This window comes from Scyliorhinus canicula, chromosome 3 (assembly GCF_902713615.1).
Source record: "Scyliorhinus canicula chromosome 3, sScyCan1.1, whole genome shotgun sequence".
In the NCBI taxonomy this organism is placed as follows: domain Eukaryota; kingdom Metazoa; phylum Chordata; class Chondrichthyes; order Carcharhiniformes; family Scyliorhinidae; genus Scyliorhinus; species Scyliorhinus canicula.
In genome coordinates, this window is record NC_052148.1 from 268,361,669 (window position 1) to 268,378,188 (window position 16,520).

General features: G+C 49.9%; 1 protein-coding gene across 3 annotated transcripts in view; it reads right to left on the bottom strand.

Annotated features, from left to right (window-relative positions):
- LOC119963518 (netrin receptor UNC5C-like) overlaps positions 1-16,520 on the bottom strand; it is a 412,811-nt gene that overhangs the window by 123,620 nt on the left and 272,671 nt on the right. For all 3 annotated transcript variants that reach the window (XM_038792778.1, XM_038792777.1, XM_038792776.1), the window contains exon 3: positions 6,179-6,322. In XM_038792778.1, the coding sequence (XP_038648706.1) occupies positions 6,179-6,322 (144 nt within the window). The remainder of the gene's footprint in view (positions 1-6,178; positions 6,323-16,520) is intronic.

Genomic DNA, 16,520 nt, shown 5'->3' on the forward strand with positions numbered 1-16,520 from the left:
AGGTCCTGAATTCTAATCCACTGATGTTTGAAAGACTCCCACATGCCAAATGTTGATTTGTCCTCAAACTTCCGTCCCCAATCTAGATTCATCAGTTCCTGCCTAATATTGTTATAATTAGCCTTCCCCCAATTTAGCACCTTCACCCATGGAATACCATGGCAGGCCAGCAGCGCGGGTTCAATTCCCGTACCAGCCTCCCCGAACAGGCGCCGGAATGTGGTGACTAGGGGCTTTTCACAGTAACTTAATTTGAAGCCTACTCGTGACAATAAGCGATTTTCATTTCATTTCATGAGTATCTTAAAATTACTGAATTATGGTCACTGTTCCCGAATTGCTCCCCGACTGAAGTGTCGACCACCTGCCCAGGCTAATTTCGCAATACCAGGTCCAGTACAGCCCCTTCTCTAGTTAGACTATTTACATATTGTTTCAAGAACCCCTCCTGGACGCGCCTTACAAATTCTGCCCCATCCAAGCCCCAAGCACCATAGCACTAAGTGAGTCCCGGTCACTATTGGAGATGTTAAAATCAATCATCAAAACAACCCTGTTGCTTTTGCATCTTTAGATGTGGCTTGCATTTACATATATTTCAACAGGTGTCAGACCCTGAACTCAGCTCATCCCACCTCCAGTCATCATCACTGTACACAAACCCCCCCCCAGGGAGTGTAGCAACACCAGAGTTCAGGGGGTTCAGCCATCCAAAACTGAGTGGTCCTTTGTGGTGAAATGAGAGAGAATGGCAACTCTTACTAGCTGTTGCTGGAGACCTCCAAAACCTGTCTGTCAAAACTGAATCCTACTGAGATGGAATGTCTTCATGTTTGAAGCAGCATTGTTGTGTGCGCGATAATGCGCGTGGGATATGATTTTCACAGCATTACTTTCATCCTGTTGTAACACAAAAGTGTTGATTGTCTGTCCCTAGCAACCGCAGAGCTCCCAATCAACAGTAAATCTAAACGAGCCAATTAAGAAAACTTCAAGAGTCACAGCTGTGACGGACACCATGTTTCCTGCAGATCCCAAATAAGAATGCTCGGCAATGCCACCCAAGTAGCAATTCCACACAGATTGCCTTGTTTCCAGAAGCACATTTAAGGGCTGATTCAGCAGAAATGTTATCGGGGGCTGCCCTTGGCATCCTAGATGATGTGCAAAGCATTCCAGTCTTGCAGCCTTGTTCTGGCAATGCCCCGGTGTTAAAATTCTCAGCCTGCGTGGTAATGCTGCAGGGGATGCACCTTAGAGTAGTGGACCAGGTTAGATTGAGAAAAGGCTGGGTCAGTCAGGTCTTCCACTCGGGGCTGGATACAAAGACTATCGGGGTTGCGATCTTGATTAATAAGCGGGTGATATTTGAGGTGGGTGGAATAGTTTTGGATGTGGGAGGTCGATATATTATGGTTAGCGGTAAGCTGGAGAGGGTGAAGGTAGTGCTGGTTAATGGGTATGTGCCAAATTGGGGTGACATGGAATTCATAAAGAGGATGTTGGGGAAGATACCGGACCTGGACTCGCACAAGCTGATCATGGGAGGGGACTTTAATACAGTTATTGATCACGGCCTGGATTGGTCATGCTCGAAAACGGGCATGGTGCCAGCAATGGCAAAGGAACTGAAAGGGTTCATGGAGCAGATGGGGGGGGGGGGGGGGGGGGGGGGGGGGGGGGGGGGGGGGGGGGGGGGTTGGATCCATGGAGATTTAGGCAACCGAGGGTGAAGGAGTTGTCCTTCTACTCCCATGTGCATAAGGTATATTCTCGGATCGATTTCTTTATTCTGGGTAGGGCCTTGCTGGCAGGGGCGGTGGACATGGGGTACTCGGCGATCACAATCTCAGACCATGCTCCACACTGGGTCGACCTGCAGGTTAGTAAAGATAGCAATCAGCGGGCAGCACGGTGGCCTAGTGGTTAGCACAGCTGCCTCACGGCACTGAGGTCCCAGGTTCAAATCCCGGCCCTGGGTCACTGTCCGTGTGGAGTTTGCACATTCTCCCCGTGTCTGCGTGGGTTTCGCCCCCACAACCCAAAAAATGTGCAGAGTAGGTGGATTGGCTATGCTAAATTGCCCTTAATTGGAAAAAAATAATTGGGTAATCGAAATTTTTTAAAAAGATAGCAATCAGCGCCCGCAATGGAGGTTAGATGTAGGGCTGTTGGCGGGCGAAGCGGTGTGCGAGAAGAAATGCATACAAAATTACCTGCAGGTAAATGATACGGGAAGGTCTCAGCAGAGGTGGTCTAGGATATGCTGAAGGCAGTGGTGAGAGGAGAGCTGATCTCGATCCGGGCTCACAGGGACAGGACGGACAGGGCAGTGAGGGATCGACTGGTAAAAGAGATTCTACAGGCGACAGGAGGTACACGGAGGCTCCAGAGGCAGGGCTTTTAAGGGAAAAGTGGAGGCTACAGGCAGAGTTCGGCTTATTAACCACAGGGAGGGCAGTGGAACAGCTCAAAAAGGCGAGGGGGGCGATCTATGAGCTTATTGAGAAGGCCAGCAGGTTGCTTGCTCAGCAGCTTAGAAAGAGGGAGGCAGCTAGAGAAATAGGGAAAGTTATTGACGGGGATGGGAACTTAGTTGGGGATTCGGCAGGGCTGAGTAAGGCGTTTATGGATTTCTGCAGCAGGCTGTAGAGGTCGGAACCCCCTGTGGAGCCAGAAGGGATGAGGCACTTCCTGGAGGGGCTGGCTTTCCCCGAAGGTGGACGGGGAGCTGGTAGAAGGGCTGGGGGTCCCGATTGGGTTGGAAGAGATAGTGGAGGGTCTGAAGGCCATGCAGGCAGGTAAAGCCCCGGGGCCGGGCGGGTACCCAGCGGAATTCTACAAAAAGTTCTCCGGGATATTGGGGCCAGTGCTGATGAAGGTGTTTAATGAAGCAAGGGAAAAGGGGGTTCTGCCCCAGACGATGTCACAGGCCACGATTTCGCTTATACTGAAGCGGGACAAGAACCCGGAGATGTGTGGGTCCCAGAGGCCAATATCCCTTTTGAATGTGGACGGCAAAATGTTGGCCAAAGTTTTGTCCTCCAGGATTGAGGATTGTGTACTGAACGTTATTGTGGAGGATCAGACAGGGTTCGATAAGGGCAGGCAGTTGGTGGCCAATGTAAGAAGGCTGTTAAATGTAATCATGATGCCCCTGGAAGGTAGCGAGGTGGAGGTAGTGATCGCAATGGACGCAGAAAAAGCTTTGACCGGGTTGAATGGGATTATTTATGGGAGGTTCTGGGGCGGTTCGGATTTGGGAGGGGCTTTATTGCCTGGGTCAGGTTGAAATGAAAATAAAATGAAATGAAAATCAATTATTGTTAAGTTACTGGTGAAAGCCCCTAGTCCGCCAACATTCCGGCGCCTGCTCGGGGAGGCTGGTACGGAATTGAACCGTGCTGCTGGCCTGCCTTGGTCTGCTTTCAAGCTCCTGTGGCAAGTGTACGGATGAACAGGATGACTTTGGACTATTGTAGACTGCACCGAGAGACGAGACAGGGATGCCCCCTCTCCCCACTGCTGTTTGCCCTGGCTATAGAGCCGCTGGTAATTGTTCTGAGAGCCTCAAGGGGCTGGAAGGGGCTGGTCCGGCAGGGGTGGGGGGCATGGAGCACAGTGTCTCGCTTTATGTGGATGATCTGCTACTGTATGTTTCAGACCCAATTGAGGGGAGGGAAGAAATCATGGGAATTTTAGGGGAATTTGGCCGGTTCTCGGGGTAGAAGCTTAATATGGGGAAGAGCGAGATGTTTGAGGTTTACGTGAGGGGTCAGGGGAGGCGACTGGGGGAACTGCAGTATAGATTGGTAGGGGACAGTTTCAGGACCTAGGTATTCAAGTAGTGCGGGATTGGAACCGGCTACATAAATTGAACTTGGCCCGGTTGGTGGATCAGATGAAAGATGATTTCCGGAGATGGGATGCGCTCCCATTGTCTCTGGCTGGGGGAGTCCAAACGGTGAAAATGACGGTCCTCCCGAGATTCCTGTTTGTATTTCAATGTCTCCCCATCTTTATTCCACGGTCCTTTTTTAAGCGGGTCAATAAAGTTATTGCGGGCTTCGTGCGGGGGGCAAGTCTCCGCGAGCGAGGAGGGTAATGCTGGAGCAGAGTCGGGGTGATGGCGGGCTGGTGCTGCCGAACTTTAGCAATTATTACGGGGGGGGGCATTGAGAGGATGGGGGACTTGTTTATAGAGGGGACCTTTCCGTGTATGAGGGCACTGGAGAAGAAGTTTACATTGGTGAGGGGAAACAAATTTAGATATCTGCAGGTGCGGGACTTTCTGCGTAGGCAGGTATCAACCTTCCCACTCCTGCTGCTAAGGGGGATTCACAACAGGGTAGTTTCCAGAGGGTGGGTAGGAGAAGGGAGCCTCTCGGACATTTACAAGGAACTTATGGGATCAAAGGAGGCGCAGACCGAGGAGCTGAAGCGAAAGTTGGAGGAGGAGTTGGGAAGTGAGATAGAGGAGGGCCTTTGGGCGGACGCGTCGAGTAGAATCAATGTGACCGCAACTTGTGCCAGGCTCAGCCTGATTCAATTCAAGATCGTTCACTGGGCCCACATGACAGTGGCCCGGATGAGCAGATTCTTTGGGGTGGAAGATAGGTGCGCAAAATATGCGGGAGGACCAGCGAACCATGTCCACCTCTTCTGGGAGTATCTAAAGCTGAGGGGATTTTGGCAGGGGTTTGCGGATGTCATGTCCACGGTGTTAAAAACAAGGGTGGCGCTGAGTCCAGAGGTGGCGATTTTCGGGGTGTCGGAAAACCCGGAAATCCAGGAGGAGAAAGAGGCAGACGTTCTGGCCTTTGCTTCCCTGGTAGCCCGGAGACGGATACTATTAGCATGGAGGGACTCAAAGCCGGCGAAGTCAGAGACCTGGCTATCGGACATGGCTAGCTTTCTCTGTTTGGAGAAAATCAAGTTCGCCTTGAGAGGGTCACTGTTAGGGTTCACCCGGAGGTGGCAACGGTTCGTCGACTTCTTCGCGGAAAATTAATCGTCAGCAGAGGGGGTTAGGTTAGCGTAGATTAGGGGGTTAATTAATGGTGGGACCTGTGGGGGAGGGAGGTGGTATTTGCACTATGTTTATATTCTCATGTACATTGTTTATATTGTTGCTGTTACAATGCCAAAAAAAACCTCAATAAAATGTTTATTAAAAAAAAAATTCTCAGCCTGGTTTACAAGAGTGTAAAGGGCCTCATTCCTCCATCGCTCCGAAATCTGCTCCAATTCAAAATCCCTCCGAGATATCTGAGCTCCTCCAATTCTGGTCTCTTGAGCATCCTCGAACTTAACTGCTCCGCCATTGGTGGCTGTGTCCTCAGTTGATTGGGTCCCAAGTCCCCCCCCCCCCCCCCCCCCCCCCATTCCATCTCTATAACCCTCACTTCTCCTTAATACCTACCTCTTGGACCAAGCTTTTGGCCATCTGCTCTAATATCTCCTTACGTGGATCATAGAATCCCTACAGTGCAGAAGGAGGCCATTTGGCCCATCGAGTCTGCACCTACCTTCTGAAATAGTATCCTTCCTGGGCCCTATCCCCCCACCCCACCCTATCCCTGTAACCTCACCTAACCTACAACTACACGTGTTTGGACACTAAGAAGCAATTTATCATGGCCAATCCACCTAACCCGCACGTCTTTGGACACTGGGAGGAAACCGGAGCACCCGGAATAAGCCAACACAGACACGGGGCGAACGTGCAAACTCCACACAGTCACCCAAACCCGGAATTGAACTCGGGTCCCTGGTGCTGTGAGGCAGCAGTGCTAACCACCATTGCCGCCGTGCCGCCCATTGGGTGGTTCCAATATTTGTTCAGGGAAGTTTCTGTAAAATGCCTTGGGACGTTTTATACTGTTAAAGTTGCGATATAAATGAACGTTGTTGTTAATTAAAATGAAAGGACGGAAGCATAGTGAGCTGTGCATGACTGAATTCTGACAGCTGAAATTCTGGGCTGACGGCATAATCATGCAAAAAACAAAATTAATCATTTATTACAGACAGACAGCTTCTTTGGCGTCGCAATCATAATATTGCCGGAGCTCTGTTCCTCCCTCTCATTTACTATTGCTGAGCCACTTGCGCAAACAGTGCTGCAGGAACAATAAAACACCGCCGGCTCTTTCCAGGAACTCTTTCCAACACTCACATGCATTCCGGACGTAGGACTTGTGACTCTTGGTAGTCCCGGCAGAGCTCCAAGCAACACACTGGCACCAGTAGTCCTCCGGCCCAAAGAGCTCCTCCACTTGTTGACGGGAAATCTCGATGCTCACCTCCCTGACAATGAGGCCTGCCAGTCAGAAGATATGAATTCAACTTGTTAATTGATACCTTGCAGCAATCAGGCATAACACCAAACATTACTGGAGAAGATGGTGACGCAGCGGCAATGTCATTCGACTAGTAATCCAGAGACCCAGGCTAATGCTCTGGAGGCATGGGTTCAAATCCCACCATGGAAGCGGGTGGAAATTGAATTCAATTCATAAATCTGCATTGCAAAGCTAGTAATGGTGACCATGAATCTGTCAACGATTGTTGTAAACACCCATCTGGTTCACGAGCCCTGGAGGGGAGGAAATCTGCCGTCCTTACCTGGTTTGGCCGATGCAGCACTGCCCACATAAATGGCCTGGCAAGCTATTCAATTCAAGGGGAACAGATTCCTTGCCATAGATCCCCAGATCCAATGAAAGACTAAAGAGAAATAAATAGGAGGAAGGAGTTGGTCTCTCAGCCCTGCCCTTCAAGCCTGCTCCACCATTCCTGGTTGACCATTGTTGATCAACTTCGCCTTCCCCAGAACACTTAATAACCCCTCGCACCCCAAAATCCATCATTTCGAGAGGGCGTTGCATGAACTCAGTTTCTATTCTCTGAAATGTTGAATTATGGAAGTCTACAAAGCAGGAGGAGACCATCGGCTGGCGAGAGAAGTTGAAGATTGGATTAGCTCAAAGGAAGAAATTTAAAGATTACAAAAGAAGCCGAGGGTGGCACTGTGCCACAGTGGTTAGCACTACTGCCCGATGGCGCCGAGGAACCGATTTTGATCCCGGCCCCGGGTCACTGTTCGTGCGGAGTTTTCACATTCTCCCCGTGTCTGTGTGGGTCTCATCCCCACAGCCCAAAAAAGATGTGCAGGGTAACTGAATTGGCCACGCTAAATTGCCCCATATTTATAATAAATTATGGGGCAGGTGGAATGACACCGGTCCGGAGGGGGGCGGAGGGGGGGGGGGGGGGGGGGGGGGGTGGGGGGCAGTGCGTCGGGTGGTCGGGGGGGGGGGGGTCTCCCAAGGTTTTTAGAATTCAGGACAAGGAGCTAATAAAGAAACAGAATAAACTTGTGCTGAACATAAAAATGGATTGGTAAGGTGTCTATAGGTATGTAAAAAGGAAAAGATTAGCAATGTGGGTACATTGCAGGCCAAACTCTTTTGAATGGGGAACAAAAAAATTGCAGAGAAAATATTTCCGTGTCTGTCTTCACAGAGGAAGGTAAAAAAAAATCACAGGAATACTAAAGAACCAAGGGACTAGTGGGAATAGGGAACTGGAAGAATTTAGTATTCGTTAAAAAAAAGTACTGGAGTAATTAATGGGACTGAATGTTGATAACCCCCCTGAATCTGACGATCTTCATACCAGGCGGAGGTGGCTGTAGAGATGAATACATTGGTGACCATCTTCCAAAATTCTATAGATTCTGGAAGGGTTAGAACATAGAACATAGAACATTACAGCGCAGTACGGGCCCTTCGGCCCTCGATGTTGTGCCAACCTGTGAAACCATCTGAAGCCTATCTGACCTACACTATTCCATTTTCATCCATATGTCTATCCAGTGACCACTTAAATGCCCTTAAAGTTGGCGAGTCTACTACTGTTGCAGGCAGGGCGTTCCACACCCCTACTACTCTCTGAGTAAAGAAACTGCCTCTGACATCTGTCCTATATCTATCACCCCTCAATTTAAAGCTATGTCCCCTCGTGTTGGTCATCACCATCCGAGGAAAAAGACTCTCACTGTCCACCCTATCTAACCCTCTGACTATCTTATATGTCTCTATTAAGTCACCTCTCAGCCTTCTCCTCTCTAACGAAAACAACCTCAATTCCCTGAGCCTTTCCTCGTAAGACCTTCCCTCCATACCAGGCAACATCCTAGTAAATCTCCTCTGAACCCTTTCCAAAGCTTCCACATCCTTCCTATAATGTGGTGACCAGAACTGCACGCAGTACTCCAGGTGCAGCCGCACCAGAGTTATGTACAGCTGCAGCATGACCTTGTGGTTCCGAACCTCAATCTCCCTGCTTATAAAGGCTAGCACACCATATGCCTTCTTAACAGCCCTATTAACCTGGGTGGCAACGTTCAGGAATTTATGTACCTGGATGCCGAGATCTCTCTGTTCATCTACACTACCAAGAATCTTGCCATTAGCCCAGTACTCTGCATTCCTGTTACTCCTTCCAAAGTGAACCACCTCACACTTTTCCGCATTAAACTCCATCTGCCACCTCTCAGCCCAGCTCTGCAGCTTATCTATGTCCCTCTGTATCCTATAACATCCTTCAGCACTATCCACAACTCCACCGACCTTCGTGTCATCTGCAAATTTACTAACCCATCCTTCTACACCCTCTTCCAGGTCATTTATAAAAATGACAAACAGCAGTGGCCCCAAAACAGATCCTTGCGGTACACCACTAGTAACTGAACTCCAGGATGAACATTTGCCATCAACCACCACCCTCTGTCTTCTTTCAGCTAGCCAATTACTGATCCAAACCGCTAAATCACCTTCAATTCCATACTTCCTTATTTTCTGCAATAGCCTACCGTGGGGAACCTTATCAAACGCCTTACTGAAATCCATATACACCACATCAACAGCTTTACCCTGATCCACCTGTTTGGTCAGCTTCTCAAAAAACTCAATAAGGTTTGTGAGGCACGGCCTACCCTTCAAAAAACCGTGTTGAGTATCGCTAATCAACTTGTTCTTTTCAAGATGATTATAAACCCTATCTCTTATAACTTTCTGTAGATTAGAAGGTACTAAATGTAACCCCACTCTTTAAGAAAGAGGGAGAAAGAAAATGGGAAACCTGTTAGTCTGATTTCAGTTGTAGGGAAAATGCCAAAATCTATCACAAAGGATGAAATCTAGCTGCGAACGGTGTGGGAGGGGCCCAGCTAATCATGTTCATATGTTCTGGTCCTGCCCGAAGTTGGAGAAATTTTGGGGGCCGTTTCTCAGCACCATGTCTGAGGTCCCACACATGGATTTGGAGTCGGATCCCCGGAGACTTTGGGCTGGATTCTCCATTTTTGGAACAATGTCCCCACGCCGTCGTGAACACTGTGGTCTTGTACGGCAGGGAAACTGGAGGGTGGGGGGGGCAGGTGCAGAGCAGGTAAATAGGGGCTTCTGGGAGGTTAGGGGGGTGTCAGGTGGGGGTCTTGGAGGCGAGGGGCCTGTAAGGGGTGTGGGGTTGGCTGACGAATGGCTTTTGTTGCAAGAGAATTTGAGTACAGGAGTGAAACTGTCTTGCTGCAACTGTATAAAGACTTAATGAGATCGCACCTGGAGTTTGCATACGTTTTGGTCTCCTTACTTAAGAACCTGCCATAGGGTGAATGGACTGATTCCTACGCTGGCCCGACTGTCCTATGAGGAGAGATTGAAGAGACTGGGTCTGTTTTCTCGAAAGTTCAGAAGAATGAGAGGTGATCTCATTGACGTATTCAAACTTCTCCAAGGGTTTGATGTGATAGATGCCAGGACGCTGTTTTCCCCTGGCTGGGGAGGCAGGTGGTTGGACGGTCCAGAACCAGGGGACACAGTCTCAGAGGAAGGGAAGGCCATTTAGAGTTGAGATGAAGAGGGATATCTTTACTCAGAGGGCGGCGAATCGTTGGAATTTTCTACCTCATAGAGCTGTGCAGCCTGAGACATTCAAGACAGAGAGCAAATAGCTATCTGGATATTAAAGATATGAAGGGACATGGGGATAGTGCAGGAAGATGGGTTTGAGGGAGAAGATCAGCTATAATCTAGTTGAATGTTAAAGCCAAATGGCTAACTCTCGCTCTTATTTCCTATGATCCTATGTTCTATTTGGCCGAGGGGCTTTCCACAGTAACTTCATTGAAGCCTACTCGTGACAATAAGCGATTTTCATTTCATTTCATTTCATCTACCAGGCTCATGTTAAATCTGTTCAAGAGCAATCATGATTGGTTCCATGGACTCTTGTTTTTTGCCTGTCATCTTGCAAGTTCCTCATTCAACAGTAAAATTATTGATGGAACACGACCTTTTCAGGTCAAGCGTTCCTTTTTTTTATTATTAATTTTTCTAATTAAGGGGCAATTTAGCGTGGCCAATCCACCTACCCCTGCACATCTTTTGGGTTGTGGGTGTGAGACTCACACAGACATAGGGAGAATGTGCAAACTCCCCGCGGATAGTGACCCGGGGCCAAGATCTAACCCGGGTCCTCGGTGCCGTGAGGCAGCAGTGTTAACCACTGTGCCACCGCGCCGCCTTGTAGGTCAAGCATTCCTGATCTCAGCCATTTGCGGAGTGAGAAAAGCTAATTTAATTCTATTACGGGAAGTGGGCGTCGCTGGCTTTGCCAGCATTTATTACCCATCCCTAGTGGCCCTTCAAAAGGTGGTGGTGAGTTGCCTTCTTGAACCGCTGCAGTCCTTGAGGGGTAGGTAATTCTATCAGATAAGATCGGATCTAAACCTTATTTTTCTTGATCTGAAAATTCCTCAGAGGATTCGCCCGTCCAGCGATGATGCTGAGGCCCAGAGGTCTGTTTGTGTTTGGGAAAAAACTCCCGCGTACATAATATTTCACCTCAAGAGTAAATTACATGTGTAAGAAGCTAGAAGATTGTGCAAAACCTGCCGGATTACAGATCAGCGATTCACAGTAAAGAGTATTTTGTGTTTGATGATGCTGAAATGAAGCTTAGCAAGGGATTACAGAATTAGACTGGCATGTAGCAGCTAACGTGGCTTTTATCAACTCGGTTGCAACTGAAGACTGTCACCACACTTGGGGCAATGTCAGGAAGTTTAAAATTCGGGCGAGTGGAATGGAATTACAGAACGAAGCCTGTTATATGAATGTTTCCAATTGTGTTCCAGAGATTTCATTGCTGGCCTTTGAAAACCAAGATAACCTACTCCCCCCTGCCCCACCCCCTTCCTCTTTAATCACCAACACTGGCTCCACTCAGACTGTGTTGTCAGTCTGGCCTCTTGTCACTCCTGGCTCCTGAGGTTAGATTGCCCCGAGTGTTGAAAGTAACCTGTCACTCCCGCAGATGCCCCGTGGGGGCTTTGCAAACACGGCAGCCGTTGAAGTGACCAATAAATGTATCTGTCTCCAAATCACGCTGCTTGCTATTTTTCCCTTTCCTTCAGTTCTACGCTTAGACCTTTCACCTGAAGGCTACGAAGAGGAGCCATGGGACCTCGCTTGCTCACTGACCATCACCCCTGCCCCCCCCCCCCCCCCCCCCCCCCCCCCCCCCGCCTCCCTTCTGCCTCCCCCAAACAAACCCTTGCCCCGCCACCCCATCAAGCATTTAACGGAAAGGAAAGTTGTGAAATTGCATTTAATTGCTTGGCGATTGCCAGAATAAAGAGTGACAAAAGTTGCTAAATTCTTGTAAAAATATACTCGTTTCCCTCCTGGGAAAGGAACTTGCCTTCTGGACCTAGGTTAGCCCACCCGTGACTATGTGGTGGACAGAGTTACCTCTGCAGTGGCACTTAAACCACTCGGTTGAAAAATCAAAGCTCTACCTAACGCCATTATGAGAGCACAATCACCACATAGTATTATCATAGAATTTACAGTGCAGAAGGAGGCCATTCGGCCCATCGAGTCTGCACCGGCTCTTGGAAAGAGCACCCTACCCAAGGTCAACACCTCCCCCTATCCCAATAACCCTACCCAACACTAAGGGCAATTTTGGACACTAAGGGCAATTTAGCATGGCCAATCCACCTAACCTGCACATCTTTGGACTGTGGGAGGAAATCGGAGCACCCGGAGGAAACCCACACGCACACGGGGAGGATGTGCAGACTCCGCTCAGACAGTGACCCAAGCCGGAATCGAACCTGGGACCCTGGAGCTGTGAAGCCATAGTGCTATCCACAATGCTACCATGCTGCCCTGGGCTCCAGAGGTCTAAGGGAACCTTCTCAGGGCAATTTGGGTTGATTAACAACTCATATGGTGCCTTCAATGCAGTAAAACATCTCATGGTGGTTCATGACAGTGACAATGCTTTAGGAGTCCTTCACTGGCTGCATTTATTTTGTCTGCACTCGTTACAGTCTTTATGGCATCTATTATTGCTTGAGCAGAAATTTCCTCTCATTAAATACAGGGAAGACTGACGCCATTGGCCGGGGTACTCCGTTCCAGAGTCCATGGGCTGGAGTCTCCAATCCCTGATGAGACCATCAATTCACGCGACACATGGTTAGAAGTGAACAGTGGTTTTAATGACTGTGACATGATGAACTCCAGATGAACTGGCAGGCAGGCTCTCAGCATCAACCTTTATACTTCCGGTTAGGGGGAGGAGCCGTGGGTGGAGCCAAGGGTGGAGCCCAGTACAAACTCCCGTACACTCCCAGTGCATCACCCCCTAGTGGCAGAGCAGCGCAACTGCTCGTGTGGCGAGCTTACAGAGACATAGTACAACAGGTGTAATACAGTGTGAATTACGCTACTGTGATTCACCACAATCCCCGATGACGAAATCGCGTTCGGCGACGGGGCGGAGAATCTCCGATGATGCTGAAATAGGGGTCGGCGCTGCTGTTGTGATGCCCCGCCCCCTGCAAAGAGGCATACTCTCGCTGTATCCATGGCCTCCATCCATTGGCTAATTCCTGCCTTGCAATGCTTCGCACATGACCGGCTGAGTTCCCGATGGCGTGGGTCACGTGTGGTCTCACCCTTAGGGAACTCGGCATGGTGGCTGCGGACACAGTCCAGCGTCGCCACAGTCGGGGCAGGGCAGATCGGTGGGCAGAGGGGGACGTATTTGGGGCTGGGAGCACTGTGGTTTGGGGGGGGGGGGGGGGGGGGGGGCTGGGGCACGTGAGCCAGACTAAGGGGAGTCTTTTTCACGGGCCGGGTTTGTGAGTGGCATCCGCCATGAAGCACGGTGCAGCCACTGCAGACCGCCGCCGTGCGCATGCGCGCCACGGACCCGACAATTCTCCGGGGCGTATCAGCAGCTCGAGCCGGGTGCTCTGCGCTGACGACATGCTCGCCCCCAGCAAAACGGAGTGGGGACACAGTCTCCAAATTAGAGAATCCGGCCCTGTGTTCCACTCGTGGAGGATCGGGACTGGACTCTGCTGGTGTTAGGAGTGGCGCCCAGGTGAGAGTCACGGTCCGTTGGCAGGCAAATGTATGCAGAGCGGCAAGTGTATCAGATTTCCATTCTGATTTCTTCGGCTCGACCCGCCTGCGGAATGGGTTCCCCGATCCCAGAGTCCAGCAGCAGGCCCCGCTCCCCCTCGCAGCGCAAATGTCGACCCCTCCCACTGCTGACAAGGGAGCACCCCAACTCCTCAAATAGGAGCGGCACTTCCCGCCCCGCCCCCGCCAACATGGGAATAACGGGTAACCAGCCCCCCCCCCACACAATCATGCGTGAGGGTGATCTAACACCCCTACGACTGCTCCAACCCCCCCTTTGCCCCTCTTTCAGCAGCCCTACCTGCCACCTCCTTCAATCACTTCCCCACAGCCACCCCCCCTTTAGCCACCGCCCTTCATCTACCAGTCCTCAGTCCCCATCCCTTGGCATTGTCAATGGTGCACTGCACTGCCCCCTGGCACCATGGCACTGACACCCTGGCAGTGACACCCTAGCCTGGAACGATGGACCTGGAGTGGGGTCAAGGGGGTAATTCCATTGCTAATGTGCCCCTCTGCTGCTGACAGGTGTTCACCAAGGGTTTGGGGTTTGGATGGGCTCAGGCTGTGGGTGAGGGCTTGATCGAGGACCCTCCCCCACAGTGAAGAATTGATGCAGCTTCAACGGTTTCACTTTCTCTTTTCTAACTGTAGAAAACACTCAACAGTATTGAAGTGGTCAGGAGCTGTCAATCATAAAAGGAGCATTGATAAACACTGTGGTTAGGATCAATGGAGGGTACTTGAGATGCATTCAAGCGTGAAGGGAAAGATAAATAAACAAACCCCCGAGGAGCTGCATCTGAAACATTAAGCTGTCAATCACAGGCTACTGCTCTGTGAAATTGGATGAACAGGGCTGAGAGAGCAGATATTAGGAAAGGAAAAGTGTTCCTGTAATGATTCTTCACTGAACAGCCTGAACTGCTCATCAGCATGTCAACGCAGAGCAGTTCAAAGTGAGGAAGCCCTGAAGTCAGGCCAGGCGGATGCTGTTGGCCATGCCAAGGGTAATCTTCAGGTCAGCCAGGGCTGGAAGGGTCAGTCCAGACACGGGACCTCCGTCCTAGGGAAGGGTCCGGGGTCAAACCTTCACCCACACCCCTCACCCGTCTGACGCTGCATTCTCCGTCCGATCGGAATTCCCGATCACAGTGGCGAAGAAGGGAAAATCCCGCCCATTGTCTTCGGTCTGTGCTCCAAATCTCACTCCTCAGCTACTAACTCCATTAATCAGACTGTTTGCCGTCTTGCTATCACATTCGACCTCAAGGTGACCTTCTGATCACATATCTGCACCATCACTAGGATCGCCTATTTTTATCTCGGTGACTTCACGTCTGCCTCAGTTTATCTGTGGCTGGAAACATTATGCATTGGATTAGTTAAGTACAGAAGCAGCAAAGTGCCTTTGCTGCTTCTGTACTTAACTAATCCAATGCTTTCCTGGCTGGCTTCCCACATTCTACTCCAGAAATTTAAGTCAGTCAAAATTCTGCTGATTTGGCCTTACTCACACCCCTGTACACCTGTCATCCTTGTGCTCTCTGACCTACACTGGCCTCCAATCAAGCAACACCTTGATTTAAACATTCCCATTGCTTTCTAATCCTTTCCGATCACCCCTCCCTCTTCCTATTACCTCCTCCATCCCCATAACCCTCTGTGATATCTGCACAGATCCAATTCTCACCCCCAACGCGTCCACAATTGTAACTGGTCTTCCATCGGTGGCTTTCCCTTTAGCTGTCTGAACTTTGACCTTGGGAATTCATTCCTCAAATCACTCTGCCTCGCTACCGTCCTCTCTTCCGTTGTAGCAGCGCGGTAGCACAGTGGGGGCGGCACGGTAGCACAGTGGTTAGCACAGTGGTTAGCACAGTTGCTGCACAGCTCCAGGGTCCCAGGTTCGATTCCCGGCTTGGTTCACTGTCGGTGCGGAGTCTGCACGTTCTCCCCGTGTGTGCGTGGGCTTCCTCCGGGTGCTCCGGTTTCCTCCCACAGTCCAAAGATGTGGGGGTTCAGTGGATTGGCCATGATAAATTGCCCTGAGTGTCCAAAAAAGGATAGGTGGGGTTACTGGGTTCTGGGGGTAGGCTGGAGGTGCCCTTTCTAAGAGCCGGTGCAGACTCGATGGGCCGAATCGCCTCCTTCTGCACTATAAATTCTGTCATTCTGTGAAGACACTCCTGAAAAATCAGCCTCAAGCTTCTGGCCAGCTCATATCGTCCTGTGTGGTTCAGTGTCTAACCTTGCTTTGTAATGCTCCACTGGAGCACTTTGGGATGTTTTTGTCATGGCTTGGGGAGCTCTGGAAGTAAAAATTGTTGTTTCACCACCACCCTTGGTTGGTTGCATTGAAACGAAAATTGCCAGCTCCTCGAGCAATTAACTGTACTGAGATGAACTGCACTTTTGTACATCATACGCAATGGGCCCAGAAGAAGCAGTGAAGGTGAGATGTGGCCAGCTGTGAAAACTTCAATTTCTTAAACCTGCTCTGGCATTCCACTCCCACTATTCCCTCGCAGACACACCGGTGAATTACTCAGAAATCCTCCGGAGCAGCTGTTAGGGTCGACAAGCTGAGAAAATAGTGAAGCGATTCTTAGGGAGACAAAGATTCCAGCAGCACAATTTTTGATTTGAAATAATCAGACTTCCATAGCAGAACAATATAATCAAAAGAATGTCAGATTATGTGTGTGGGGTGATATTCAGGATAATGGGCAGCTCGGCAGCACAATTCTCAAAGGCACCAGCACAAAAGCTGTGTTCATCTCACATCTCAACGCGTAAGAGTGCGGCTCAATTGGTTGATAGAACAGTTGAATCTCACGGTTGTGACAAAAGTTTTTAACTCCCTGTTAGCTGCCTCACACTGTTCATAATGTGTACATTTTTTGAAAATAAATTTAGAGTGCCCAATTATTTTTTCCAATTAAGGGGCCATTCAGCGTGGCCAATCCACCTACCCTGCACACCTTTGGGTTGTGGGGGTGAGACCCACGC